We start from the raw sequence: 25476 nt of genomic DNA, 5'->3' as shown, positions 1-25476 counted from the left end.
GATAGGTAATTGAGTAAGTTAAGACTATGGGAGACTTCTGAACAAAAGTGTGGGGTTGCAGTCTGCTCCTATAACCAGTCCTAAAATTTAAGGGTAGTGCTGTAAAGGAAAGGAAAGTTTGGGAAAGGGCCCAATATTATAAATAACAATAGCCACGATGTTTTAAGCTTTTGCTACATGTCTGGCAATGTGCTAGGTACTCTGCATATACATATAAATACCCATCTTGTAAGGTGAGTATTATCCTCATCATATAGTTGTAAAAGTAGGTTGACTTTGCAGAGTCACACACTTGTAAAAATTGTCCTTTTTTTTTTCTTTTTAAAGACAGGGTCTCACTCTTGCCCAGGCTGGAGTGCAGTGGCATGATCTTGGCTCACTGCAGCCTCGACCTTCGACCTCCAGGTCTCAAGCAATCCTCCACCTCAGCCTACTGAGAAGCTGGGACTACAGGTGCACACCACCATGCCTGGCTAATTTTTGTATTTTTGGTAGAGACAGGGTTTCACCATGTTGCCCAGGCTGGTCTTGAACTCCTGAGCTCAAGGGATCCACCTGCCTTACCTTCCCAAACTGTTGGAATTACAGGCGTGAGCCATGGCACCCTGGCTAAAATTGTTCTTTCTAAAACTACAGTTTCTACATTGAGTTAATTAGTGTACTTTCCTCTGTGATTTCCCTTTTGTCAGAATGCTATTTTATTCACTAGCCTTGGGCAGCTTAATTCATCTCAGATTTGCATTTAAGAAACTGAGGGCCGGGTGCCGTGGCCTGTAATCCCAGCACTTTGGGAGGCCAAGGCCGGCGGATCACGAGGTCAGGAAATTGAGACCATCCTGGCTAACATGGTGAAAACCTGTCTCTACTAAAAACACAAAAATTAACTGGGTGTGGTGGCAGGCGCCTGTAGTCCCAGCTACTCAGGAGGCTGAGGCAGGAGGCGGAGCTTGCAGTGAGCCGCAGTTGCACCACTGCACTCCAGCCTGGGTGACAGAGTGAGACACTATCTTGAAAAAAAAAAAAAAAAAAGCCAAACTCGGGCAGATCACCTGAGGTTGGGAGTTCGAGACCAGCCTGGCCAACATGGTGAAACCCCATCTCTACTGAAAATACAAAAATTAGCCAGGCATGGTGGCACATCCCTGTAATCCCAGCTACTCGGGAGGCTGAGGCAGGAGGCTTGAACCCAGGAGGCAGAGATTGCAGTGAGCGGAGAGAGCCGAGATTGCGCCACTGCACTCCAGCCTGGGCGACAGAGCAAGACTCCGTCTCAAAAAAAAAAAAAAAGAAACTGAGAAGAAAAATATGATCCAAGCAGCATTTCCTATAAGCTCCCCAAAGTACATTTTGCTCCAAAACTAATTTGGGGGTATCTGCATAGAGTTTCTGGCCAGCAATACTTGAGCAAGAAGAGTAAAAAATAATCTCTCTTGTGGGGAATGAATAGGGTCTTCATCTCCAGGTATGCTGGATGTTTTCTTTCTTTCCTTCCAGATTACACTCCTCTATTCTGTAGCCTGTTCTCTGTCCTGGGAGACTGACCTATATGAACATCAATGGGCTTCCTGTGCTTTGGCCTCCAGTTGGATTCAGCCAATAGGGAGCCCTGACAGGAGACTGGGGGAAGAGAAAAGACTGAAGTCGATGTATTGACATCTGCCAGGCGCAGTGGTGCACTCCTGTAATCTCAGCTACTCGGAAAGCTGAGGCACGAAAATCACTTGAACCTGGGAGGCGGAGGTTTTGGTGAGCTAAGATCACACCACTGCACTCCAGCAACTGTATCGCAAAAAAAAAAAAAAAGTCACTGCTTCTCTCAAGGCACTCTCCCCCTCCAGGACCTAGAAACTAATAACTCCTTTTATCCTTTTAGGCCTAATACAGTTATTAGCCTCCAGTTACTGACCTATCCTTTGCCCATACCTTTCAAAATAGCCCTTCATTATTTTGAGAATGTTATTTCCTGTTGGGACCCTGTCTGATACACCTGGTAAAGGTAGGTGATCTTTTAGATTTACAGGCTTCATATTTTATCCATGTACTTGAACCTTACTCTCATACATATAACCTTATATTCTTATGAGCCAACAGTTCTGAAGGGTCAACTGCTGGATTAAGTAGCAGAGAGTGACGCATACCTGTGTGGTTCTCATGGATGGGACAGTGACATCAAGGAGTTAAAAACCTGAGAGACAATAATATCTCAGGCCCCTGTGACTTAGCCCCCAAAGAACCCAAGATGCTGAACAGCTTTTCAAGCTCTGTGACTGTGGAACCTTCTGTGATTCAAGTCCCCAAAGCCTTACACAAACTGATGGAATCTGTCTGCTGGGGCCCTGGTTTCTCCATAACCTCCCAGGATGCCTCTGAGAAATCAGCTTAGAAATCCCTGAGGATGATGATGCTATCCTCCCGTTGGCACATTCTGGTTTTCCTAAAGACAAAAACTGAGCTAATGGTATGATTTTTAAAAAAAGAGTATTAGCAGATTCCTTGAGGTCATATTTATCCTTCTATTGTCAGGGAAAATTTACTTTAATTCATCCTCTTAATTTATTATTCACTACTCTATCAGGGAGAGGTATCTGTATTAATGAACTGCATACTTGGTAGAAGTCTGCTTTATTTTGGGCAAATAATTTTCCCACAAAGCACTTAATTTAAATATATATATTTATACGGTACTTTACAAATCCCTGTTGCCATATGTTCTTTTCATTCCTTACCAAAAAAACAGCCTCAAAGATGTTGGTTGAATTGCCAAGGTCACATAGAAAACAAGAGGTAGAGACCCAGGACTGTTGCTCTCACTGCAACATAGTTACTTCTGTTAGCTCTGAGAGTTCAGTTTAGATACTCTTTGGCTAAAGAAGTCACCATAGTGATAAATACTAATAAAAGAACATATTTTATAATTAAACTACAACCAGGACTTTAACCTATAAATTACTGCTGCCTGCAAAGAATTACAAGATTAAATTTCCATTGTATATATCTCTTTTAGGTCTATATTTAAACCTTAGGATCATTTACCCTTTTTGTTTGTGACCACCTTCAAGGCAAGAACTATATTTGAGTTTTGTCCCTCAGAGGACTGTGAAAGGCTGCAGCCTTGAAACTTTTCCTTGTCCTTCCTTTAAAATTTCGGTTTGAAGAGGATAATGAAGTCAAGTGACTGGATTCTCTACTCCTTCCTTGCTTGCTTTCCTCCAGTATCTAGGAAACTAGCACTGGCCCCGAGGCACCTTGGTTTAAGTAAGGCACCCCATACGGGAAAAACTGAGACCTAAAGGACCACTTCAACCTGGTGAAACAAGCGCCAAGCAAAAACAGGTCAGACTCTGGAGGACAACCAAATTTGGCCAGACAAGCTTAACTGAAATGGAAATAATGTTCAGAGGGCATTAAAAAACCCTGGGGGTAAAATCTATAGGTGAAAATTATAAGGATACAAAGGGAAAGGGATTGCCTAGTGAAAGCAGATCGCAAAGTTAGGAATAGGAATAGCCTATGCGTGAGTTTGAAGGAATTACTATCTCACAAGATACCATGCCTTCGCCTTTAGAAAGCGTTTTCACATTCTGGTACTTGAGCTTCTCAACCCCATTTTTCAGATGAACAAATGGAGGCTCCGGGCGGAGTTTTGACCAGTCATGATCACAAGTAATAAAGCGCGGAACTAGGAACAAGTTCAGGCTTCCCCAAATTGTTCTCAGCAGTTTCCCGCCGAGGACATTTAGGTAGCAAACGGGAAGGGGACTGGTGAGGCTTCCTTAGCAGCAAGAGTTGGCCCGACCCCAGGCGGAGCCAGCGGGAGAATGTGGGGCTCGAACTGGGCGGACATTGCAGCCACGCGGGGGTGAAAAACCCGATTTGTAAATTCGCACCAGCTGCCGCCTGAGTTAGGCCTTAAAGCGTTGTTAGCGAGGGTGGTGGGCGGTGCAGGTGGTCCTGTTCGTCCCTCTCATTGGTGCCGGGGATAACGGACAGGTATCCGCAGCCAGTCCCAACCGGAGCAAAGGGAGCTTCACGACAGCTACACGCTACCTGGTCCTGAGCGCGCGGAGCTTGAGCGCGGCGGCGGCTTCTTGGGGGGTGGCTAAGCGTGCGTGTGACGCCGCGCGCGCTCTCGTCCCCCGTCCCGCTCTCCGTGGGGGCCGCTCCTGAAGTAAGAGCTGGGGGCAGACCCTTGCCTCCAACAGGGACGAATACTTTGCTGTTTTTTGTAGCCTATCCCTCATGCAACCCAAAATCTGCCAGACAAATTCTCCTCAGGACAAGATTTTCTGATGTGGAACTTCAAGTAACGTACGCTGCAGCTTCATTTTATTTCTCAAAAAATTCCCTCCGCCGCCCCATCCCATAGACTAGGCCTTTAAGAAAGTCCCTCTTACCTCGATCTGGAAACGAGCTCCGAGGGCCTTCCCCAGCCTCAACTAAACTTTACCGGGGTCCCCCGGGCCCTGGCTCACCTCGACACCGTTAGTTCGCTCGTCTCCTTTAGGAAACCTTTCCAGACTGCCCCCCGGCGGGACCGCAGCCATGCCATTACCCGGGAGAGCCCTGGGCCCAGATGAAGGCAGAGAGCGAGGGCGCCCAGAGCGAGCCGACCGACTGCCGCCCTCCCCCGCCCGAGTGAAGTCAGGCAGTGGCTGCAGACACGGCTGTATTGGGAAGCGGAGGCTCCTACACAGTAGGAGAGGCACGTCCCAGACCCAGGAGGCCCGAGGACTCTGGACACAGCGCGCGCGGCCCGCCCGGGGCACAGTCTCTGGGGGAGCCCCGAGGGGCGAGTTAAGGCAGCTTGGCTGGAAGGGAGCGGGGAGTGGGAGTCCGCCAGCTCCCCCTGAAATGCTGGCTCACTGAGGGGACGGGCTTCTCACCTCCCACTCCTCTGTCGAGGACAGGGGGAAAGACAGTCAATAAATAAACCCGAGGCGAAAAGGGGCCTCCGGAGACTCTGCGAGTCGGGAAGGCTGGAGGTGCGGGGCGAGGGGGCGGTGAGACGTCCTGAAGAGCGTCCAGCTCGTGGCCGAGAGGACTCGGGCGCTCCCCACGCTGGAGGCCGTGGGCCGCTCCCTTTAAAAGTTGAAACGGCCGCCGTTCGGGACGGCCTGGCGGGAGGAGGGCCCGACGAGGGGAGGCTTCAGGGACAACTGGGGCTTCTCGACGTCCACCCTTTTCAGGGCGCGGCCCCGGTAGCCCTCGGGCCGGCCCAGGTACAGGAGGTGCTTCCCGGGACCCCCGGAGTACCTGGAGGGACCTCCCGAGGGGACTCGAGTGAGCAGGGCAGGGGGGGCCCGGTGGCCGGAGAAAGGCAACCTCCGGCCTCCGCCGACGCCCAGCCGGGGAGCGGGGGCGGAGAGCGCGGGCCGGGCGGGGGCAGAGGCGCAACTGCCCTCGGGGGGCACGTCCAGCCTCAGCGGCGGGGCGCACTCGTGGGGCCTGGGGCTGGGGCCGCCCAAGAGGGCGGGGGCGGGCTCCGGCGGGAGCGCCCGCGAGGTTAAAGGGGCGGGGGGCTCGGCCCCCTTTCTGGGCGGCTGCGGGCCGTGCAGGTAGCGCAGCAGTTCCTCCAGGGTGGTGACTTCCACGGCCTGCCCGGGACAGCCGGGCGGCGGTGGCCTCACCAGCACGCGGGGCGCGGGCCCGCCCGCCGCGTGCCCGCCCCGTGAGCGGCCCGGACCCTCCTTGGCGTTGTTCCTGTTCTGGTTCCACTCCCAGGGGTCCCCGGCGGCGCGGAGGTGCTTGACCGGCAGCTCCGGCGTGGACTCGGGGGTGGGTAGGCAGGCCAGCTCCGGCGGGGGCACGCCCTCCGGAGGCGGCAGGAAGGTGGTGTAGAGCTGCGGCGTCTGCACCGCGTCCCGGTCCTTGGAGGGCGGCGGGGGCTCTGGGCCCCCACCGTGGAGCCGGGCCAAACTGCGGAGGGAGAGAGGGCGCGGGAGCCCCGGAGTCTCGATGTCCTTGCCCCGACGTCGGTGGGCGCGGCGACAAGCACAGGAGACCAAGAGGCCAGAGACTGAGGCGCCCAGGGCAAAAGCTGCAGCCACACTGGCCAGGAGGAGTGGGATGGGGACGGAGCGGGAGGCCGAGGCTGGGGGCAGGTCCCGGCGCACGCCTGCCGACCGAGAGGGAGGAGGGAGGCTCAGCCAAGGGGAGGCGGTGCGGGGGACCTAGGCCCAGAGGCGCCGGCAGTTCCCAGGCCTGACATCATCGTCCCTCCCGCTGCTACTCAGCCTCACTCCTACAGCCTCCACCATCCTCAGGATTCACCTCTCCTGACTCCTCAGCATACAGCCCACGCACTACCCCTCACACTCAGGCCAGAGCTTGGGCCTGAGGATTCCACATCCCACTTCTGGCCCCTGTAGCCATGCCAAGAGCAACTGCCAAAAACTGCTCGTGCAGGAGAACTCGGGGCTGGGATGCCCAATTCTGGGGAAGGGAGGCTCCAAACAGGCGTTAGTGAGCACCAAACACCATTCAGTGAGGGGCTTAGAACGCTCCGAGAATCAGCAGCCCCACACTTCACTCCTGTCTCTCCCAAGTAGCCCCCTTGCCCCGAGTGTGAACTCCAAGAGTGGAAGACTGGGGCCGGGGGTGGGCATCACTGGGAGGACTGGGGGTCCCAGGGGAAGGGCCAGGACCCGGAAGCACTGGTGGCAGAGACCAGGTCAGAGCCAGTGAGGCTCTTGATCTCTACCCCTGACACCCTTCCAGGGGTCCTTCCTCCCTCCTGTGGAACCCAGGAGTCCAGAACGCCAGCCTCTAGTTTCTTCTGGGCCTGGGGAAGGGCTCATCATGCAGGACATTGATTTATTTGTTCAAAAAGTACCCTACTGTGTGCCAAGTACTGAGCTACATGCTGGGTATCTGGAGGATGCCGACCCTTTTCCGATACTCCCAGGGTATTCAGAATGCTGCTCTGCTGCTGCTACAGGACACACACTCAGGTATGTGGGCTGAGCAAGGGAAGGTGAGGTTGGGACAAGAGGACTCACCATAAGCAGAATCCCCAGGGCCAGACTGACTCCCAGTAGCTCCATCTATGAAGAAGGGACAGGGTGAAGATGGGGGGAAAGAGAAGCTTCATGAAGAACTGATGGGGTGACTGTGCCACAGAAGGAGAGAAGGACAAAAGGCCAAGCCTGGGATGGTGTCTGTGGCCATCATGGCCATGTGCAGCTTTGGCTGCAACAGCAGCTGCCTCTTCTGTTTACCTTGGCAGTCACCATGCTCCATGGATTCCTGGTTCCCAGCCTGATCCACATCAGTCCTAGGAGGAAAACGAAGTGGCTCTAGAATTCTGTACGTTGTCCGTATCTCCCACTCTGGCCCTCAGCTTGTCTTATTGGTGGGGAATTTTATGCTCAGGAAACCCAAGGACCCATCACTTACCCACCAGATCCCCTGATATCCACACAGCCCCTGGAGCTATGCCATCCACAGTATGGGTCCTGAGAAGCCAAACAGCTCCTAGGGAAAACGGAGGTGTGTGAGGCTGGATCCCTTTCTACTCCAGTCACTTTCCATTCTGCTGCCTTTTCCCACCCTGGCTTACAGGAGGCTCCCAGCCTCATTCTCTCCTGTCCACCTCAGTCTCTCCACACCCTGGTTGCTGCCCACCTTCAGAATGCTTGAGGTACCTAGGCACCCCACAGCCATCCCCTGTGTTTTCCTGCCACCCCAAAGACCTGTGTTTCTGTGCTCTTGCTGGCCCGGGGAGCTTGCCCACACAGGGCCTGGCCTCAGGCCCCTCTCACCTCTGACAGGCCCCATGCCGGGCACACCGGCTGAGAGGGAGGTAGACAATACAGCCAGAAAAAGCCACAAAAAGCCTGTGACCCTCAGTGTCCAGCTCCAGCCCTATGATCCGTCGTGCTGTTTGGGCTGTCCGCTTCCCACTGCACCTAGGGTGAGGCCAGAAGGAACCAGAGATGGACAATGAGGCTACCTTTTCCCTGAGTGAGTGGAAGAACAGAAAGCGGGGAGGCACACAAGCAACTGAGCACAACCCATGGAGCTGCCCCGCCCTACCACACTGTCCAGTCTTCTCGCCAAGCCTGTCTAGCCCAGAGCTCCCACCCTGCAAAAGCCAATGTTGATGTTTCCAACCTATTCCCGAATCTGCAGCTGCTACCTCCCATCCCATCCCTGCTTTGCAGGGGGCCTGCCCTCCAAAGGCCTCACCGGGCAGGGCTGTAGGCATCAATCTCTTCCAGGAGGATGGGCTCAGTTCCCCCGGATCGCCCACCTGGGGGCAGCACCTTCAGCACTGTCCCATCATTGGAGCCAAGGAACATGACTGTGATGTTACTGTGGGGACCAGCCATGCCATCCACAGCTACTTGGGTCAGTAGGGCCCTGGAGGAAAGGGCCTCAGGTCAGGGAACCTGTCTAGTGGAAACCTGAGCGTTTCAGGGAGAGCCCAACTGCCTTGGTAGCTGTGCCTGTGCCCTTCCCCCAGGCCCCAGGGTTGCCTTCTTAGCTCTCTCCCTTCTACTTTCACAAGTTCTTCCTCCCACCAATGCAGTTTACCTTGTTGGGTCAAAGAAAGAGGAGGGTGGCTGAGAACAGGGAGGCAGTGGTCAGTGTTTTTCAGCCCCATACCTGCTAGTGAGAGTGAGTAGAGGCTGATGGGTGACAGGTGGTACAGCGGGGTCCAGCAGCGGGTGAGCCTTGATGAAGGTCAGGACATCATCAGGGAGGTCTCGGGAAGAGGAGAACAAGGCAGCTCCCCCTACTCCTGCACAGGATCCTGGCCTGGTGGGTGAATGGGAAGGGGCTGCCTTTGGACTGGGAGCTGGAGCTTAGTTAACCTCTGTGCCCCCTACTGCTCCCAAACCTGACTGGAAAGCCTTGCTCCCCCTCCATACAGACACTCGTAGCACTGTCCCCTTCCCTGCCGCAGCTCTTCGGCCCCACTGCCACCCCACTATAGCTCCCCACCCTGAGGCCTTGGACATCTCACTACCTCCTCACAATCCCATCTTGGGGGCAGACGCTGCTTGCTTCTGCCCCCACAAAAACAACTCCATCCTGGGTACCTGGGTGAGGGAACTCTGTCCTCAGACACAGGAGTCCAGGCCCCATCCAGACTCCTCTGCTCCTTGAACTTGCCCTCAAACCCACGCTCAATCTCATCCAGGTAGAAGGCGCAGACGGCAGAGCCAGGGATGCTGAAGGAGCCAGAAAAGATGCAGGACAGGTGCTGAAAGGAACTGCACAACTTCCCCCAGGAAGAAGTGGTGGCACCCTTCATACCACGTTAAGAGGTAGAGACTGAGGAGGTGGGGCAGCCACTGGGTGCCACACTAGGAGAAAAAATGGCAACACAGCAAACTGGCTTTGTTCGGAGGTTCCCTTAACTGCCCCATCAGTAGGCTGTGAAAGGGGAGTTTGGAGGCTGGTGAGGCAGGGGACAGATTGGGTCACACTAGTCAGCCTAGTACCAACCTATTGGTCTGGGTGGTGAAGACCCCAAAGAGAGCAGAGCGGCCATGCAGGTTCACAGGCCCAGTCAAGGCCTGTAAAACGTCAAAATAGAAAGTAGAGTCCCCAGGGACAGAGCAGTTGAGCCGAAGCTTCAGGAAGGATGTCCAGTGGCGGTCCAAGGCCCGAGGCGAGCCGCCCATGTCACGTTTACATACTCGGGCTACGCGGGAGAACTGCACCTAGGGGAGGAGAGCAGAGTAGACAATGGTGAGACAGACCCACAGGGCCAGCTGCATGCAAGGAGTGTGGTGAGTTAAGAGCAGTAAGGGGCTGGGCGCGGTGGCTCACGCCTGTAATCCCAACACTTTGGGAGGCTGAGGTGGGTGGATCACGAGGTCAGGAGATCGAGACCATCCTGGCTAACACGGTGAAACCCCATCTCTACTAAAAATACAAACAAATTAGCCAGGCGTGGTGGTGGGCACCTGTAGTCCCAGCTGCTCGGGAGGCTGAGGCAGGAGAATGGCGTGAACCCAGGAGGCGGAGCTTGCAGTGAGCCAAGATGACGCCACTGCACTCCAGCCTGGGCGACAGAGCAAGACTCCGTCTCAAAAAAAAAAAAAAAAAAAGAGCACCAAGGGAGCAATGTGAGGGGCACAGTGAATGAAGGGTATGGCATGGTAGGTCAACTTGGGTCAAGGGTGAGGGACAAGCAGGATGTGGGGTCAGAGGGCTTGGGGCTATTCCAAGTTGAGGGGTGAGAGTCCAGGGGATTGCTTTGTGGAGATTATGGTGAGGAGATCTCCTCCCACTCAGACTGGCTCCTCAGGATCCAGCAGAACCCTCCAGCTACCCACCCTGATGCCCACCTCCTTACCCTCCCCAGCCGAGCATCCTCCACAGAGACCTCGCGGAAGAAGAAGTAGACATGGTCTCCATGCTCCAAGGCCTGGACAAAGTGTGGCTCTAAGATGGGGAATGACAGGAAAGGGTATAGAAGAGTATCTGTACCTGCTCAGAAGCTCCTGGCCCCACACCGCTCTCCCCATTGCATACATACACACTACCACACCATTTGCCTGCTCCCCGCCACAGTCCTCCCTCTGTGCCTCCTCCCCAATAACAGTCTCCTTTCCCCAGGCCCGCCCTGACCTCGGAGCCACTTGGAGTCATACTTGGCGGAGCGGAGTGGGGGCTGGGGCCCAAGGCTTCTGTAAACTACAGCATCACTGGCCTGGAAATCCGCAGCTGTGGCTGAGTACAGGCTGCCCTCTGGAGGGATGGGTGGAGTGGGGTCAGGGGAGGGCTCAGGGATCTGTATCCTGCCTCTTCTTGGGCCTCCTGCACCCCTACCTAGGCCTGGCCCTGGCCCCTACCTCAACCCTCCACTCAGGGGAATGGGGGAAAGACCCACTGGGAGAGGAGCTAAGGTGGGAGCTCCCTCCAGCCACATGCTTTCTTCTCACATGCCCAGTTGCACACCTGCAAAGATGGCCACGTTGGACTGGGTGGCATCAAAGGGGCATCGAGCCTGCCCACTCAGTTCCTCACCCTCCTGCTGCAGCGAAGTTATCTGAGGGCAGAGGGAGCAGATGCCTGGAACCTTTAGGGTCTTGGAGTCTGGCTCCATAGCCTATTCCCTCCTGTCCCGTTGCCTCCTCCCCAACCCCTCTGGACCCTTGCATTCTGGGCACTCCCATTCCCCAACCGCAGTCCTTGGTCCTTTCCCATCAAACCCATTGCCCATCTTGGGGTCCCCCCAACTCCCATCCTAACCCCCACCCTCTCTTTTGTACCCCATAGCTGCGGCACACAGGGCTGAATGAGTTCGTTCCACAGGCAAGGAGCGTCTGGGAGTCCCAGGGAACAAGAACACGAATATAGTTGTAGCACTCATCCTAGAGAACCCAAAATTCTAGGTCAGTGACAGAGGGTCCTGGGACTGAGAACAGGAGGTAATAGAAAGGTGGGCTTACAGGGCGGGCGTGGTGGCTCACGCCTGTAATCCTAGCACTTTGGGAGGCCAAGGTGGGCAAGTTGCCTGAGTTCAGGAGTTCAAGACCAGCCTGGGCAACATGGTGAAACCCCATTTCTACTAAAATACAAAAAATTAGCTGGGTGTAGCAGCATGTGCCTGTAATCCCAGCTACTTGGGAGGCTGAGGCAGGAGAAATGCTTGAACCATGGAGGCGGAGGTTGCAGTGAGCCAAGATCGTGCCATTGCACTCCAGTCTGGGCAACAGACTGAGACTCCGTCTCAAAAAAAAAAAAAAGAAAGAAAGAAAGAAAGGTGGGCTACTCCTCTGGAGCCCAACAGAGCAATGTGAGATAAAGTCCCAAATAAGCTGTTTGCTGGCCCTCTGGCCTTCTGCAAATCCTTTGGCCTCTCTGAGCCTCATTTTTCTTTTTTGTGAGGCATGTAAGAGAAACTGAAAATCAGGAATTCTCTTTCCTTCTCATTTTCCCCTGTGGCCTGGGATGGAAAAAGTGTGAAGGAAATTGGGCATAGTAGAGGACCAGTTGGACAGAGACTGGGGGCAGAGTAATCCTCTCCTTCCCTCCACATTCTCGTCTCACTCCTTACCGTCAGCTTTCCCCGTACAGCACAGTTCTCCACATCTTGGCTTCTCCATGTTAGATACTGAAGGGATAAGTTGAAGAGGGAAAATCATGGGCAACTGGGTTCCCTCCTCACATTATGGCTCCTTTTGGATTCTTCTTCCCACCCACCTGACCCACATTAGACCTTTCCCAGCCTCATCTCCACGTCTGCACCTCTTCCCACACAGCCCCTCACCTTGTTGGGCACCAGCCCCTCCCCTTCTTCTTCGGCTTGAAGATCGAAGGAGAAAACGTGATCCCTGAGGGGGTAGGTAAGGAGGGGTCAGAGCCTAGTCAAGGCACCCCACTTTACCCACAGTCAGCTGTTCAGGGACAAACAGTGCAGACCTTCTGTCCCTCCCCTTCCCCCTTCCTCCATGCCTTGGCATTTGTGCTCTGGGTCCAAGCATGTCCACACCCCATGGCTTGTGCACCTGCATGTGTCCCCTGCAAGATGCTACAGTGGCCATACAGGTCCCAAGTCTTCCCAGGAGCATGCATGTCTGCCCCACAACTGTGCCACGGCCAGTTTACCGGGCAGCCACTAGCAAGGTCCGGTTCAAGGTCAGGAATCTCTGAAAGTCCAGCCCAAGTTCTGCAGCCACAGCATCATCCTCCAGGCCCCGAAACCAGGATAATGGGGAAGTACCTAGAGGACACAGAGAGATAGGATTCTGAGGATACCACAAACTTCCCCAACACCCTCTCCAACCAGATGAAACCCAGCAGTGGACACAGTGGATGTGTGAGGTTAGAGTGCCCAAAAGCTATTCTTAATACCAATAACACTGAGTACTTAATCTCTGCCAAACACAGTGTTAGCACTTTACACGAATTGTCTCATTTAATACATGGTCCTATGAGGTAGCTTTGGCCCCATTTTACAGATGAGGAGCCTGAGACTAGAAGCCATTTAGGAATTTGCTCATTTAGCTGGGAAGTGGCAGGTATCAGGATTCAGATCCAGGTCTGTCTGCCTCTGGAGTTGAGCCTAGTCCCTTCTTGGAACTGCCTTAGGGCTAGCAATTTCCTTTCACTCCCACCTTGTGCACTGTCCCACTGGAGCATTTATTCACTCCGTTTCTCCCAGCCCTCTGCACCCTCCCCTCAAGGCTCTTCACAGGCCACCTCAGCCCTCCAAGGTTTCTGCCTCCTCTGACCACCTCACCTCCAGCATCCACCTGGCCTGATCATGGTGGAAACCACAGTCATCAGTGGTCAAAGGATAGCCAGAGTTCAGGGATAAATGATTTAACATTTATAATGTGCTCAGCTGGGAGCGGTGGCTCACGCCTGTAATCCCAGCACTTTGGGAGGCCGAGGCGGGCGGATCACAAGGTCAGGAGATCAAGACCATCCTGACTAACATGGTGAAACCCCATCTCTACTAAAAATACAAAAACAAAATTAGCCAGGCGTGGTGGCAGGCGCCTGTAGTCCCAGCTACTCGGGAGGCTGAGGCAGGAGAATGGCGTGAACCCAGGAGGCGGAGCTTGCAGTGAGCCGAGATCACGCCACTGCACTCTAGCCTGGGCAACAGTGCAAGACTCTGTCTCGAAAAAAAAAAAAAAAAATTCATAATGTGCTTGGAGCTGCTTCTAGCACATAGGAGTGTTTGCTATTCTTATATATCCCTCAACAATTACTCCCAGTAACCCAACTGCAGCTCCTCTATCCTTAAAATTACTCTAAATCCTACAAATATAACCGGAACTGCAAATAGATAAAGGTTCTTCTCAGAAAAAGTGGGTTTATGCTTTCTATCATGGTGGGCTTATTGGTGGTACCAGTGGTAGAGAGGCGAGTAAGAGGTGTTGGGAACCACTGAACTAGTATTAGACTTTCTCTATGTAGCTAAGAATAACAGGAAACACATATAAAGCATTTACTTTGTGCCATACAGTCTTCTCAGCACTTTACATGTATAACCTCATTTAATCCCTAAATAATTCCATGAGGTAGAAGACTTTTGTTTTTTGTTTTTTGAGACGGAGCTTCACTCTTGTTGCCCATGCTGGAGTGAAATGGCGCGATCTCGGCTCACTGCAACCTCCGCCTCCTGGGTTCAAGCAATTCTCCTGCCTCAGCCACCCGAGTAGCTGGGGTTACAGGCACACGCCACCAAGCCTGGCTAATTTTTTGTATTTTTAGTAGAAACGGGGTTCCACCATGTTAGCCAGGCAGGTCTCGAACTCCTGACCTCAGGTGATCCACCCACCTTGGCCTCCCAAAGTGCTGGGATTACAGGTGTGAGCCACCGTGCCCAGCTGACTTTTTTTTTTTTAATCGGCTTTTTTTTTTTTTTTTTTTTTAAAGAGATGGGATAGGGGGTTGGGGGGTGGGATGACTCTGGCTGTGTTGCCCAGGCTGGACTGCAGTGGCTATTCACAGGCGCCATCACAGAGCACTACATCCTGGGCTCAAGTGATCTTCCTGCCTCAGCCTCCTGAGTACCCACCACTGGCTCAGAATACTATTATATTCATTTTACAGCTGAGGAGACTGAGACAAAGAAAGGTTAAGTAACTTAACCAAGGTCACACAGCTAGTGAGCAGCTTGGCAGGGATTCAAACCTGCTAAGGTTTGGTCTAGCTGAGAGTCCATGTTCTTTTTTTTTTTTTTTTTTTGAGACGGAGTCTCGCGCTGTTGCCCAGGCTGGAGTGCAGCGATATCCGCTCACTGCAAGCTCCGCCTTCCGGGTTCATGCCATTCTCCTGCCTCAGCCTCCCGAGTAGCTGGGACTACAGGCGCCCGCCACAATGTCTGGCTATTTTTTTTTGTATTTTTAGTAGAGACGGGGTTTCACCGTGTTAGCCAGGATGGTCTCAATCTCCTGGAGAGCCCATGCTCTTAACCTCCACACGATGCTGCCTCTAAGTGAAGAAACCAAGCCCAGGGATGAGAAGCAGCTGGCAGGAGGTGTCAGCTCACTCTACCTGTTTCCTTCTTTTTGCTGGTCTGGCTGTTAGCTTCCTTGAGGCTGGGAGCCTTCCTGCACCTTGCCTCCCACACAGGGGGTCTCAGTCTCTAATTGTTCACAGAGATGGGGCAAGGTAGGTACTGGGCACTCACCTTGAAGGTCAGAGATCAACAGAGGGAGGGGGTCCTGGGGAAAGGCGGCCTGAGTATGGGGAAGTGAGAGCAGCAGCAGCAGTAGCAGCAAGGGCATGAAGTGGGGGGCACGGGGCATCCTGTGCGGGGCAGCTCAGGCCCCAGGGGGTGCCCCCTCACCCATAAGCCGGCCCTGAAAGGGGAGACAGGGAAAAGTGGGGGAGGAGTGAAGTTCCCTCTCCCCTGAAGCAAGCCAGCAGGCTCCTCTCCTGGTGTATCCCCAGAAGACCCTGTGGGGTGGGGGAAAAGAACCCTCTCTCCAGCACTGCCCCAGTTCCAGCCAGCTGTCATTGTCACTCAAGGCCCTTCCCTCTGCAACTGGCCCAAACTGGCTGGTGTGAGGCCTGCATGCATGACCCCAGGTAAGGACAGGACACACCCACCCCCATCTCAGCTTTTCCTCTTCTCTCCTGACTGGGTCTGGGACATTCAGTAGGTGACACCTCCTGGCCCCCCTCTTGCTAACCCCTTCTCAGCTATAATTAGAGACTGAAGCCTTAAAATTATAAATAGTGACTCCTTGGCACTGGGAGGAGGAAAAGGGCACCATGTCTGACTCCCCCTCCCTCCCAGACCCCCACGGCACCCTGGGAGCAATGCAGGCACTGCGCCTAGGCGGGGGCAGCTGTGTGGCTGACACTGTCCTTTCTAGAGTTGAGGAAGACACAGTTGGGGGAGGCAGCCTAGAGGTCACTGTGCTGGTCTAAGCTCATGCTTTGGGGGCCCTTCCCACTGCTAGGGAAGAACTGAGTAGGGAGGAGAGTTGGTGGGGGGGACTGTCTTCGCCAAAAATGAATCTGCATCAAAGCCAGATCAGAGGCTAAATTTAGCTCTGGCTGCAGCTGTCTGCCCGACCACTGTGCCACCCCCTCCAGGCTCTCTAGCCCCCTGCTCCTTCCCTGGCTCCTAAGAACCAGTGCATGTACTTGAGGGGGGAAGAGCAGACCCACCCCCTATGAGAAGCCAGGGGTACAAGGGACTAGTGAAGCAAAATGGCTAAACGTGCCCCTCTTTCCCTTCCTTCCCTCATCTGCTGCCTCTGAAATTAAAATATAAATTATTCAGTGACAGGCAGGTAATTGTAGCCCAAAGTCCAGGAAAAGATGGATATGGTGGAAGAGATGGTGAGACAGGTCTCCTTCCACCCATCAGCCTCCCTCAGCCAAATGACCCTGGCTGGGGCCCACAGTAGGAGGTATACACCAGCTTCCTGCCTTCCCCTAAAATTGAAGTGAGGGACTTGGTCGGCTCCAAAAATCAGGTCAAGAAGGGTGAGACTCCTTTCTTTTGTGAACAGATAACTATCCTTCACCAATCCTTAGTTGCCCATCCCACCGTGTCCCCTAAAACAGACCCTAAGCTTCCAGGCCAAGCCCCCTTCCATCTCCCCAGTAATTCTACTCTCCCAGCCAGGACCCAAGTGTCCCCCCACCCCCAATCCAGCATCACTGGTGGGGAGGCTGACGTCAGGTGGGGCCCCAAGAGAGCTGAAGAAAGGAAAAGAGTAGGAACACCTAATGATGACCCCCCTTCCCCAGGGCAGAGTAGCAGCTAGCTAACGACCCTCTGGTGTTGAAAGGCTGGGCCTTCCTCCCTCCCCCGACATGTTTCCGGATACTGTTGTTCCCAGGGGAAGAGAAAGGGACATAGCTTGTCTCTCATCCTCCCCAACCTGCTCTCCCCACCACCCCCCTGCCTCCAAGTTGCCCTGAGCAACTGGTATCTTCACCCTGGAAACAACTTTGGTCTCTGGCAAGTGGGGAGAAGAGCCAGCCCCTCTTTCTGCTCCCTGCTCATGCCTGCTTCCACCCCCTGCCCTCAGGAGCTGCTGCCCTTTCCTTACCTGGGTTGGTGACTCCTGTGGGGGCTTGAGGGGGATAGGAAACCTCTGACCTGATGGAAGACAGGACAAAGGAGAGAAGAGACTGCATTATGCTCCCCTTACCACATCCCTTACAAGTAAATGTAAAAATTCAAGAAAAGTCTGCTGACGCTTGGGTAGGGGAGATGCTGCCTTGAAAATGGGAGGGGGCTGATGACACTTCTTAATAGTTTGGTTACAAAGGTGCTGGTGGCTTTATGCCCAGAGATGCAGGGGAAGGGGATGGCCCCTTTCTAGAAACTGCTAGAACTGCAGGGCTAGCCTTGGCAAAGGGGGTCACTGGGAGAGTTTGTGGGGCATGGCGACCACTCCCATGTTAAGGCCCTCAGAATCCAACAGCCTTCTTAGCAAAAGCGCCTTAGCTAGGGACAATAGAGGCTAATTTGCATCTCATTTACATGCTCTTCATTTCCAGGCAAAATGATCTGATAGCAAGCACCCTCAACCCTTTCCTTCCTCCCTGAGAGAGCAGGCTGTGCCTCCCTTCCACCCAGTCTACACACACACACACACACACACACACACACTCACACCCCACTTTAGGCTGGATTAGTCCAGCCTCTACAAACACTTGGCTGGCCTTTGCATTGGCCCTCTAGACTCAACTATGATACACCTTTAAGAGGGCTTCTTGTAGCTGTTTCTGGGGAGCAGCATCTGGTCAGCTCCTCAACTCCTGGCCTGGAGAAAAGATCACTCTGCCCTGGAAGAATCCGAGCTGCTTCACACACCCCATCTGAAGCACATGGGAGAGACCTGGCCGACTCTCCCCTTTCCAGATCCTCCCGTTGCTGGGAAGAGGAAACAGCCCTTCTCTCTCCTGGCCCCGAAGCCACCTCTGGGGAGTGGCTGGGGTCACAGCCAGAGTCTAGGAGAGCTGTGGAAGGGATGGAGAAGGGGAGACTGGGCTGGGGACAATAGCAGGAAGCCTTTGGGCTGGTCACCCGCCCCAGTCCACCTTCCTCAGAGGGAGCAGGGTCGCGCCAAGGAGCCTGTGGAACCGGAGCTTTCCTTTCTCCAAGCCATTTCCCCCACTCTTAGCTCTTAGCCCCACACTCAGCACCTACCCTCCTTCCCACCCAACCCCCAACCAGGACAATCCAGGTGTCTAAAGCCTCGAAAAGAGGTGGGCCTAGGGCCAGGGGCTCGACGTGTCTCCCCCTCACCGGATCCGGGGCTCCGAGGAGGGGCCGGTAGCAGAGTCTGGGCCGGGACCGGGTCCCAGAGCCACGTTAGCGAGAGGAGGGGCTGGAGGGGCCTGCAGGCGCAGACGGAGAGGGGATAGGAGCGGGGGTTGGGGAGCGGAGGCGGGTCTCCCAGGCCAGGGAAACGGGGCCAGAGGCTGAGAACCGACGAGGGCGGGCCTGAGGCCGGCGCTCAGTGGGGACCGTGGGCTCAGGAGGCAGTTGCCAGCTCGGATGTCCTCCTTGGGAGACCTCAGTCTAACAAAGCCCCGGGCCGAGCGGGCTGAAGGAAGGAGATAGGCGCTGGGACCGATGTTGCTCGAGGGCCCCATTCGCCGCCTCTTTGCACGAGCCAACCCTTCAGAGGGTGCTCAGATTCCGGCTTGCACAAGGACAGAGGAGCACCCGTGACACAAAGTCCGGAACGATGCGCCCCTCTTCCCATCCCTTCAGGGGCGTCAGGAGGGTCTAGTTCTCCGTGGGTCTCGGAGCCCTAGTTTCCTTGCTGGGAAAGCAAGGGGCCAGGTTTTCCACCCTCTCTATGGAGCGCGCCTCAAATAATCCCTTTTCGCGCTTCCCAGTCCAGCGGGATGCGACTCGACGAAAGCCCAATTGAACGAGGTGCCCAGACTCTGCTCTCACCAGTACAGTTACGGGGCTCGGCCACTGTCCCTCCTTCCTCCCTGCACCCCAATTTCGTTGACCCTTTCCGTCAGCCAGGCACACCGGGCGCCGACACCCTCCCTGGTCCCCTAGCGCTTCAGAAGCTTGCCCCCCGCCGGCCGCGCCCTCCTGCTCCCTCCCCGCCTCCCCGCAGCCCCTTCCCTGCCCGGGGTACTTGCTCCAGGATTCGGGTCAGCGGGATCGAGATCGCCGCGGGCGGCCAGCGGCCACGCGCTGCGCTGAGTTCGCAATCCGTGGTTGTGCTCAGGCGAGATGCGATGAGCGTCCGAATTGGATGGTGCTTGAATTTGGGTTCCAGGGCGCAGTCGGGAGAGCCCTGGGTCCAAGTCCAGCCGCGGATCCGCGGAGGAAAACAATGCGACCGCCCGGGGCTCTGGGCTCGGCCCCAGTGGCCCCGCCCGCCTCCCAGCCGGGCCCACCTCCTGCCCGCCTTTGGGTCGCCGCGACTAATCCCGCCCTCGGAGGGCGGCTAGACACCGCCTTCTCGTCACCTCTCCGCCAATAGTGCTGCCCGGGGAGGGGCGCCAGGAGCACCGTCCACCCAGAGGGCCAGGCCGGGAGGCTGAACTGGAGACCAGAGACAGACGCGAGATGGAGAGGCCCACGGACAGTCGCCGACACCGGGCAGAGGAAGAAATACATACAGAAGCAGAGACAGGCTGGCACAGGAGAGGCTCTGGGGAGAAATTTCACAAGAGAGGAAGAGGAGCTGGGAGGAGAAACAGACAGGAAACCTGGGAGCCTCGCGGGGCTGGGCTGGGCTGTCAGAGCCTGCGCGATCCGTCCTCCCTTCCCCTCCTATACGGCTTGGGCGACCTTGCTCCCGAGGGCGCATCCCGCATCTCCCTGACTCTGCCCCCAACTCTCTGTTGCTCCTCTCTATGCGTTGTCCCTCTGTCTCCTTATTTCTCCCCGTAGGCCTCCTCTGGTTCGTCCTGACCCGGATAAGGAGGCCTAGCATGCGCGTGGGGGCTGGAGGCCTGGGAAAGGAAAGGAAGGTGTCAGCAGGAGGTTTCCCTTGTTTCCATGATCTCCTCCCCTCCCACCTCTACAAAGCAGCATGAGTTTGGGCCACTATGGCAAGAACTAGCTAGCAGTCAGGCTGTTGGGTAATGGAAGAGGGCAGGTGAGAGAGGCTGAAGCCAAAACAGATGTGGAAATCAAGACTAACTGACTCAGAGAAAGACACAAAGAGTAGCAACGCTAAGACTTGATAAAGTAACCCACACAGCCTTCCTGCCCCACAGACATACGTCCCACCTTTCCTCAGAGGACCCTGACATCCCTCCAAACAGCAAAACTGCCCCTTCTCCCTCCCCACCCTTCATAAAGCCCCTGGGAATGTCAGTGAGGAGGAAGAATAAACTACTACAGACAGGATTGCTTGGTACCTTGGTATTGCCTGGTAGGATTCTTCTCTATGTGGGGCTGGGACAAAAGACATTCTCAAAATTCTCCAGGAAAGTGGGTGGCCTGGGAGACACTGGCATTCTCAGATAGTTTTATCTGACTGAACACTTCTACCCACATCTTGGACTCTGGACTAGAGGAAAGGAGGGGGAAGGGGTTTGCCACTTTAGGCCAGCCTTAACTGGACTGTGATCAGGGAGGGGAGTATCAACAACTAGGCTAAGCCCCACAGCGAGTACACAAGAGACCTAAACATACACACACATGTGCACACGCACACACAGAGAAAGAGAGAGACAGAGAGACAGATTTAAGGCCAGGTGAACCAGTAAGATGAACAGTAACTCAGTAAAGTCAGATCTAAAAAAATAGAAGAAGATAAACAGGGACAATATCTACACAGAATTAACGGCCGAGGGATCTTGGGTCCAAGGCAATTCAGCAAACTGTCAGACAGTTGGGGTTGTTTTAAAGGCTGGAAAGAAATTTTCAGAGAAAGACACCTCAAAATATAGAGGCACTGAGAGGTTAAAAGAAATCTCCTCAGCTCCTAGCACAGGGTTTAGGTACTCAGATACATGCTTATTGAACAGATTAGTGAGTGGGGATTAAGGTGTAATTCATTTAAAGTTTTAGGACCCAGCTCAAATCTCAGTTCAATCCAATAAGTATTAAACACTTACTTGAGACACAATCTACTACACAATCCACTGTGGGTTGTGGTTCCAGACTTTAAGAAAATGATAATATATTTGAATTAAAATAAGATTTGCACATACTAAACTATTAAAAAGTCTAAACTATTAAAAAGACAGTACTAAATATTAAATATTTAATAGTACTAAACTATTAAAAAGACAACACCAAGTCTCAAAAGAAAAGCTACATTGAACATGAATTTCCAAATGTGCAAAGAAGACAATAAATATTCTCCGAAGACTGCACAGAAAGATGCTGGATACATTTTATCATGAAGGACAGGAAAACTTTGGTGGGAGTTGGCTTGGTGCAAAAGAAGAAAATGTTCCCGAGGGACACAGCTTCAGCAAAAGCTTTTACTTGGTTAGCAAGGAGCCTGCAGCATGGATTAAAAAAAGGTCCTGTGAGGCTGGTGTGTGGGAAAGGCACTAGTTAGGAGCAAGGGGAGGGAAAAGGGGAAGACAAATTACAGAAGGCCTGGAATGACTAGGTGAGCTGGTTAAAATCATCTGACAGGAGTAGGACGTCATTTTAAATTCTTGAAAAAGGGTGCAACTTGTATTTTTTTATTTTTTTAAGCAAGAAGACAGAGACCTACTAGCAAGTAAACAAGGTTTAAAGGTGAGGGGAGAGGGACAATCAGACAAGGGTGATGGGAACAGGTTTAGAAAGAAATACATGAATCTGAGAGCTATTTTGAAGGACAAATCAAAATGACTCTCTTGGCTGGGCGAGGTGGCTCACCCCTGTAATCCCAGCACTTTGGGAGGCCGAAGTGGGCAGATCACCTGAGGTCAGGAGTTCTGAGACCAGCCTGGCCAACATGGAGAAACTCCAGCTCTGCTAAAAATACAAAAAAACATTAGCCGGGTGTGGTGATGGGCACCTGCAATCCCAGCTACTCAGGAGGCTGAGGCAGGGGAATTGCTTGAACTCGGGTGACAGGAGATTGCAGTGAGCCAAGATCGTGCCACTGCACTCCAGCCTGGGTGACACAGAGGGAGACTCTTAAAAAAATAAAAATAAAAAAAAAAAACCTCTCTTCCTACTCCCTTAGTGTTTTGAAGAAAATCACACAGTCCTGGCCGGGCGCAGTGACTCAGGCCTGTAATCCTAGCACTTTGGGAGGCCAAGGCGGGTGGATTGCCTGAGCTCAGGAGTTCGAGACCAGCCTAGGCAACAACGGTGAAACCCCGTCTCTACTAAAATACAAAAAATTAGCCGGGCGTGGCGGCGTGCGCCTGTAGTCCCAGCTACTGGGGAGGCTGAGGCAGGAGAATTGCTTGAACCCAGGAGGCGGAGCTTGCAGTGAGCCGAGATCGTACCACCGCACTCCAGCCTGGGCAACAGAGCGAGACTCCATCTCAAAACAAGGAAATCACACAGTCCCACAGATTGGATTGGAAAAGCACTCTCTTCCAATCCCCAGGGAGATATTTCAAACTTCCTCCTTTTTTTGCAAGTTCCTTTCCTTACCATTTCCTTGTTCATCTCAGGAAAACCCTCATCCGTCTTCAGAGAAAACAGAGATAATAAAGTGAGAATTCCACCAACTTTTTGCTCCCTACAGATATACTTAGCTGCATCATGTCTCTCTCATCCTAGTGAATGCCATCCGTATCACCTGTTGAAGGTTCACCTATGACTTTCCTATAAGTTGTATGCAGTCCCTGGTTGTCTATCTTGCTCAACACTGTATCCTTTCCTTGTAGCATAGTGCCTGCACACAGAAAGTATTAACTTAAAAAAAAAATAGAGGCAGAGTCTCATTGTGTTGCCCAGGCTGGTCTTGAACTCCTAGGCTCAAGTGATTCTCCTGCCTCGGCCTCTCGAACTGCTGGGATTACCGGCGTCAGCCACCATTCCCAGTCTTAACCTGTCCTTTTCTACTGATATTTTCCCCTTAGCATATACACATGCTCAAGTAATTCCCATGATTAAAAGGAAAACATTCCAAACTTTCTCTTGATCCTTGTCTGCACCCAGTCATCACTCAATTTCTCTTCCCTTCATAACTAAGCTTCTAGAGTTACCTATACTTGCTATATCCACTTTCATGATTCTCATTCTCAATCATTTTAGTTTTTGTCCCCATCAGTCCACTGAGATTGCTCTCATTAAGGCCACCAATGACCTCCTGGTCACATTCAATGAACAACTCTTCAGTCGTTATCCTTTTGCCCTCTCTGTGCCATTTGACCTGTTGACTCCCCCCTCCTTGAAATGCTTTCTTCTTTTGGCTCCTGAGGTCCCTCTTTCTCTTAACAGAGACTAGGGGCTTAATAAATATGTATTTTTAATGAATGGATAGTTTCACTTCTATTAATATGGCTTTTCTTTTCTTTTCTTTTTTTTTTTTTTTGAGACAGAGACTCACTCTGTTGCCCCAGGCTGGAGTGCAGTAGCATAATCTTGGCTCACTCACTGCAACCTCCGCCTCCTGGGTTCAAGCGCTTCTCCATCTCAGCCTCCCGAGTAGCTGGGATTACAGGCGCCCACCACCACGCCCAGCTAATTTTTATATTTTTAGTAGAGACAGGGTTTCGCCATGTTGGCCAGGCTGGTCTCGAACTCCTGACCTCAAGCGATCTGCCCACCTCAGCCTCCAAAGTGTTGGGATTACAGGTGTGAGCCACCACACCCAGCCTAATATGACCTTTCTTAGCCTTCTCTGACCTCTCTAAATGCTGGTGTTCCCTATGGTCATGTCCTTAGCCACCTCTTTCTTCTCTACCCATTCTCATTGGTCAAGATAATTCGACAATGAGAACAGTTACAAAACCAACAGTTACAATAAACTGTTTTTTTTTTTTTTTTTTGAGATGAGTCTCCCTCTGTCACCTAGGCTAGAGTGCAGTGGCTCACTCGGCTCACTGCAAGTTCCGCCTCCCAGGTTCACACCATTCTCCTGCCTCAGCCTCCAGAGTAGCTGGGACTACAGGCACCTGCCACCATGCCCAGCTAATTTTTTTTTTTTTTTTTGTATTTTCAGTAGACACAGGGTTTCACCGTGTTAGCCAGGATGGTCTCGATCTTCTGACCTCATGATCTGCCCGCCTGGGCCTCCCAAAGTGCTGGGATTACAGGTGTGAGCCACTGTGCCCAGCCACAATAAACTGTTTATATGTTGCTTACCATAAAATCTAGGTGTTCAACTCAGGTCTTTCTCCTGAGTTCTAGACTCATGTATACAATTGCTTATTGGATACTTCCATTTGGATTTTTCATGTTTACCACTTAAAGACAGGAAGTAGCCAGGCGCAGTGGCTCACACCTATAATCCCAGCACTTTGGGAGGCCAAGGTGGGCAGATCACCTAAGGTTGGGAGTTCAAGACCAGCCTGACCAACATAGAGAAACCCCGTCTCTACTAAAAATACAAAATTAGCCGGGCATGGTGGTGCCTGTAGTCCCAGCTACTCAGGAGGCTGAGGCAGTAGAATCACTTGAACCCGGGAGGTGGAGGTTGCCGTGAGGCAAGATCGCGCCATTGCACTCTGGCCTGAGCAACAAGAGCGAAACTCCATCTTAAAAAAAAAAAAAAAAAAAAAGACAGGAAGCTTGTCTTTTATCTTTTTATCCCCAGCACTTAATCGTAATGCCTGGCATACAGTAAGTAGAGGAAGAAATAAATGCATCAAAGATTAAAAACAAACAAACATCCTATGGCTCAGAGGAAAAACAACAACAACAACAAAAAACAACAACAACAAAAAAAAACAAGCCAGGTATGGTGGCTCATTTCTGTAATCCCAGCATTTTGGGAGGCCAAGGCAGGCGAATCATGAGGTCAGGAGATCGAGACCATCCTGGCTAACACGGTGAAACCCCGTGTCGATTAAAAATACAAAAAATTAGCTGGGCGTGGTAGTGCGTGCCTGTAATCCCAGCTACTCAGGAGGCTGAGGCAAGAGAATCGCTTGAACCTGGGAGGCAGAGGTTGCAGTGAGCCGAGATCGTGCCACTGCACTCCAGCCTGGGCGACAGAGTGAGACTCCATCTCAAAAAAGTAAATAAATAAAAATAGGACAGGCACGGTGGTTCACACCTGTAATCCCAGCACTTTGGGAGGCCGAGCTGGGCAAATCATGAGGTCAGGAGTTCAAGACCAGCCTGGCCAACATAGTGAAACCCCGTCTCTACTAAAAATACAAAAATTAGCCGGGCGTGGGGGTGCGCGCCTGTAATCCCAGCTACTTGGGAGGCTGAGGCAGGAGAATCACTTGAACCCAGGAGGCAGAGGTTGCAGTGAGCCGAGATCATGCCACTGCACTCCAGCCTGGGCGACAGTGTGAGACTCGATCTCATAAATAAATAAATAAATACCCCAAACAAAAAAAGAGTAAAAGCTGTGAACTATCTCCAGCTATGTCAGGCTGACTTACTTGACTGCTTTAAATCACACTAAACTTACTCTTTCTGAACTGATATGAGAGTATTGATCTTAACCATGGTAAAACCTCACCTAAAAC

General features: G+C 52.9%; 2 protein-coding genes across 16 annotated transcripts in view; one reads left to right on the top strand and one right to left on the bottom strand.

Moving 5' to 3' along the window:
- The window catches only part of GABPB2 (GA binding protein transcription factor subunit beta 2), a 60358-nt gene extending 56722 nt beyond the window's left edge, over window positions 1-3636 (top strand). For all 5 annotated transcript variants that reach the window (XM_063605439.1, XM_034935152.3, XM_034935139.3 and 2 more), the window contains one exon: window positions 1495-3636. In XM_063605439.1, coding sequence (XP_063461509.1) covers window positions 1495-1653 — 159 coding nt within the window. In that variant the 3' untranslated portion in view covers window positions 1654-3636. The remainder of the gene's footprint in view (window positions 1-1494) is intronic.
- Window positions 3637-4304: 668 nt separating this feature from the next.
- Window positions 4305-25193, bottom strand: SEMA6C (semaphorin 6C). Of its 11 annotated transcripts, none has more exons than XM_034935067.3 (19): window positions 19050-25193; window positions 16989-17904; window positions 15107-15278; window positions 12568-12682; window positions 12230-12293; window positions 12017-12073; window positions 11229-11330; window positions 10915-11005; window positions 10585-10704; window positions 10310-10398; window positions 9454-9671; window positions 9045-9176; window positions 8608-8760; window positions 8188-8361; window positions 7761-7907; window positions 7396-7473; window positions 7218-7273; window positions 6999-7043; window positions 4305-6115 (listed from the first exon to the last, which is right to left on the bottom strand). In XM_034935067.3, exons 3-19 carry the CDS (start codon window positions 15222-15224, stop codon window positions 5082-5084), a joined length of 2793 nt encoding a protein of 930 aa, XP_034790958.1. In that variant the 5' UTR covers window positions 15225-15278; window positions 16989-17904; window positions 19050-25193; the 3' UTR covers window positions 4305-5081. The 11 variants fall into 11 exon arrangements, with proteins under 11 accessions (XP_034790958.1, XP_034790994.1, XP_034790985.1 ...); XM_034935103.3 differs by having other exon boundaries at window positions 15107-15375; window positions 16989-17038; XM_034935094.3 differs by having other exon boundaries at window positions 16989-17038.
- Between the last annotated feature and the right edge of the window lie 283 nt (window positions 25194-25476).

Source organism: Pan paniscus, chromosome 1 (genome assembly GCF_029289425.2).
Source record: "Pan paniscus chromosome 1, NHGRI_mPanPan1-v2.0_pri, whole genome shotgun sequence".
NCBI lineage: Eukaryota > Metazoa > Chordata > Mammalia > Primates > Hominidae > Pan > Pan paniscus.
The sequence above is the reverse complement of the archived record's forward strand: the minus strand, read 5'-3'. Positions and strand labels throughout refer to the sequence as shown.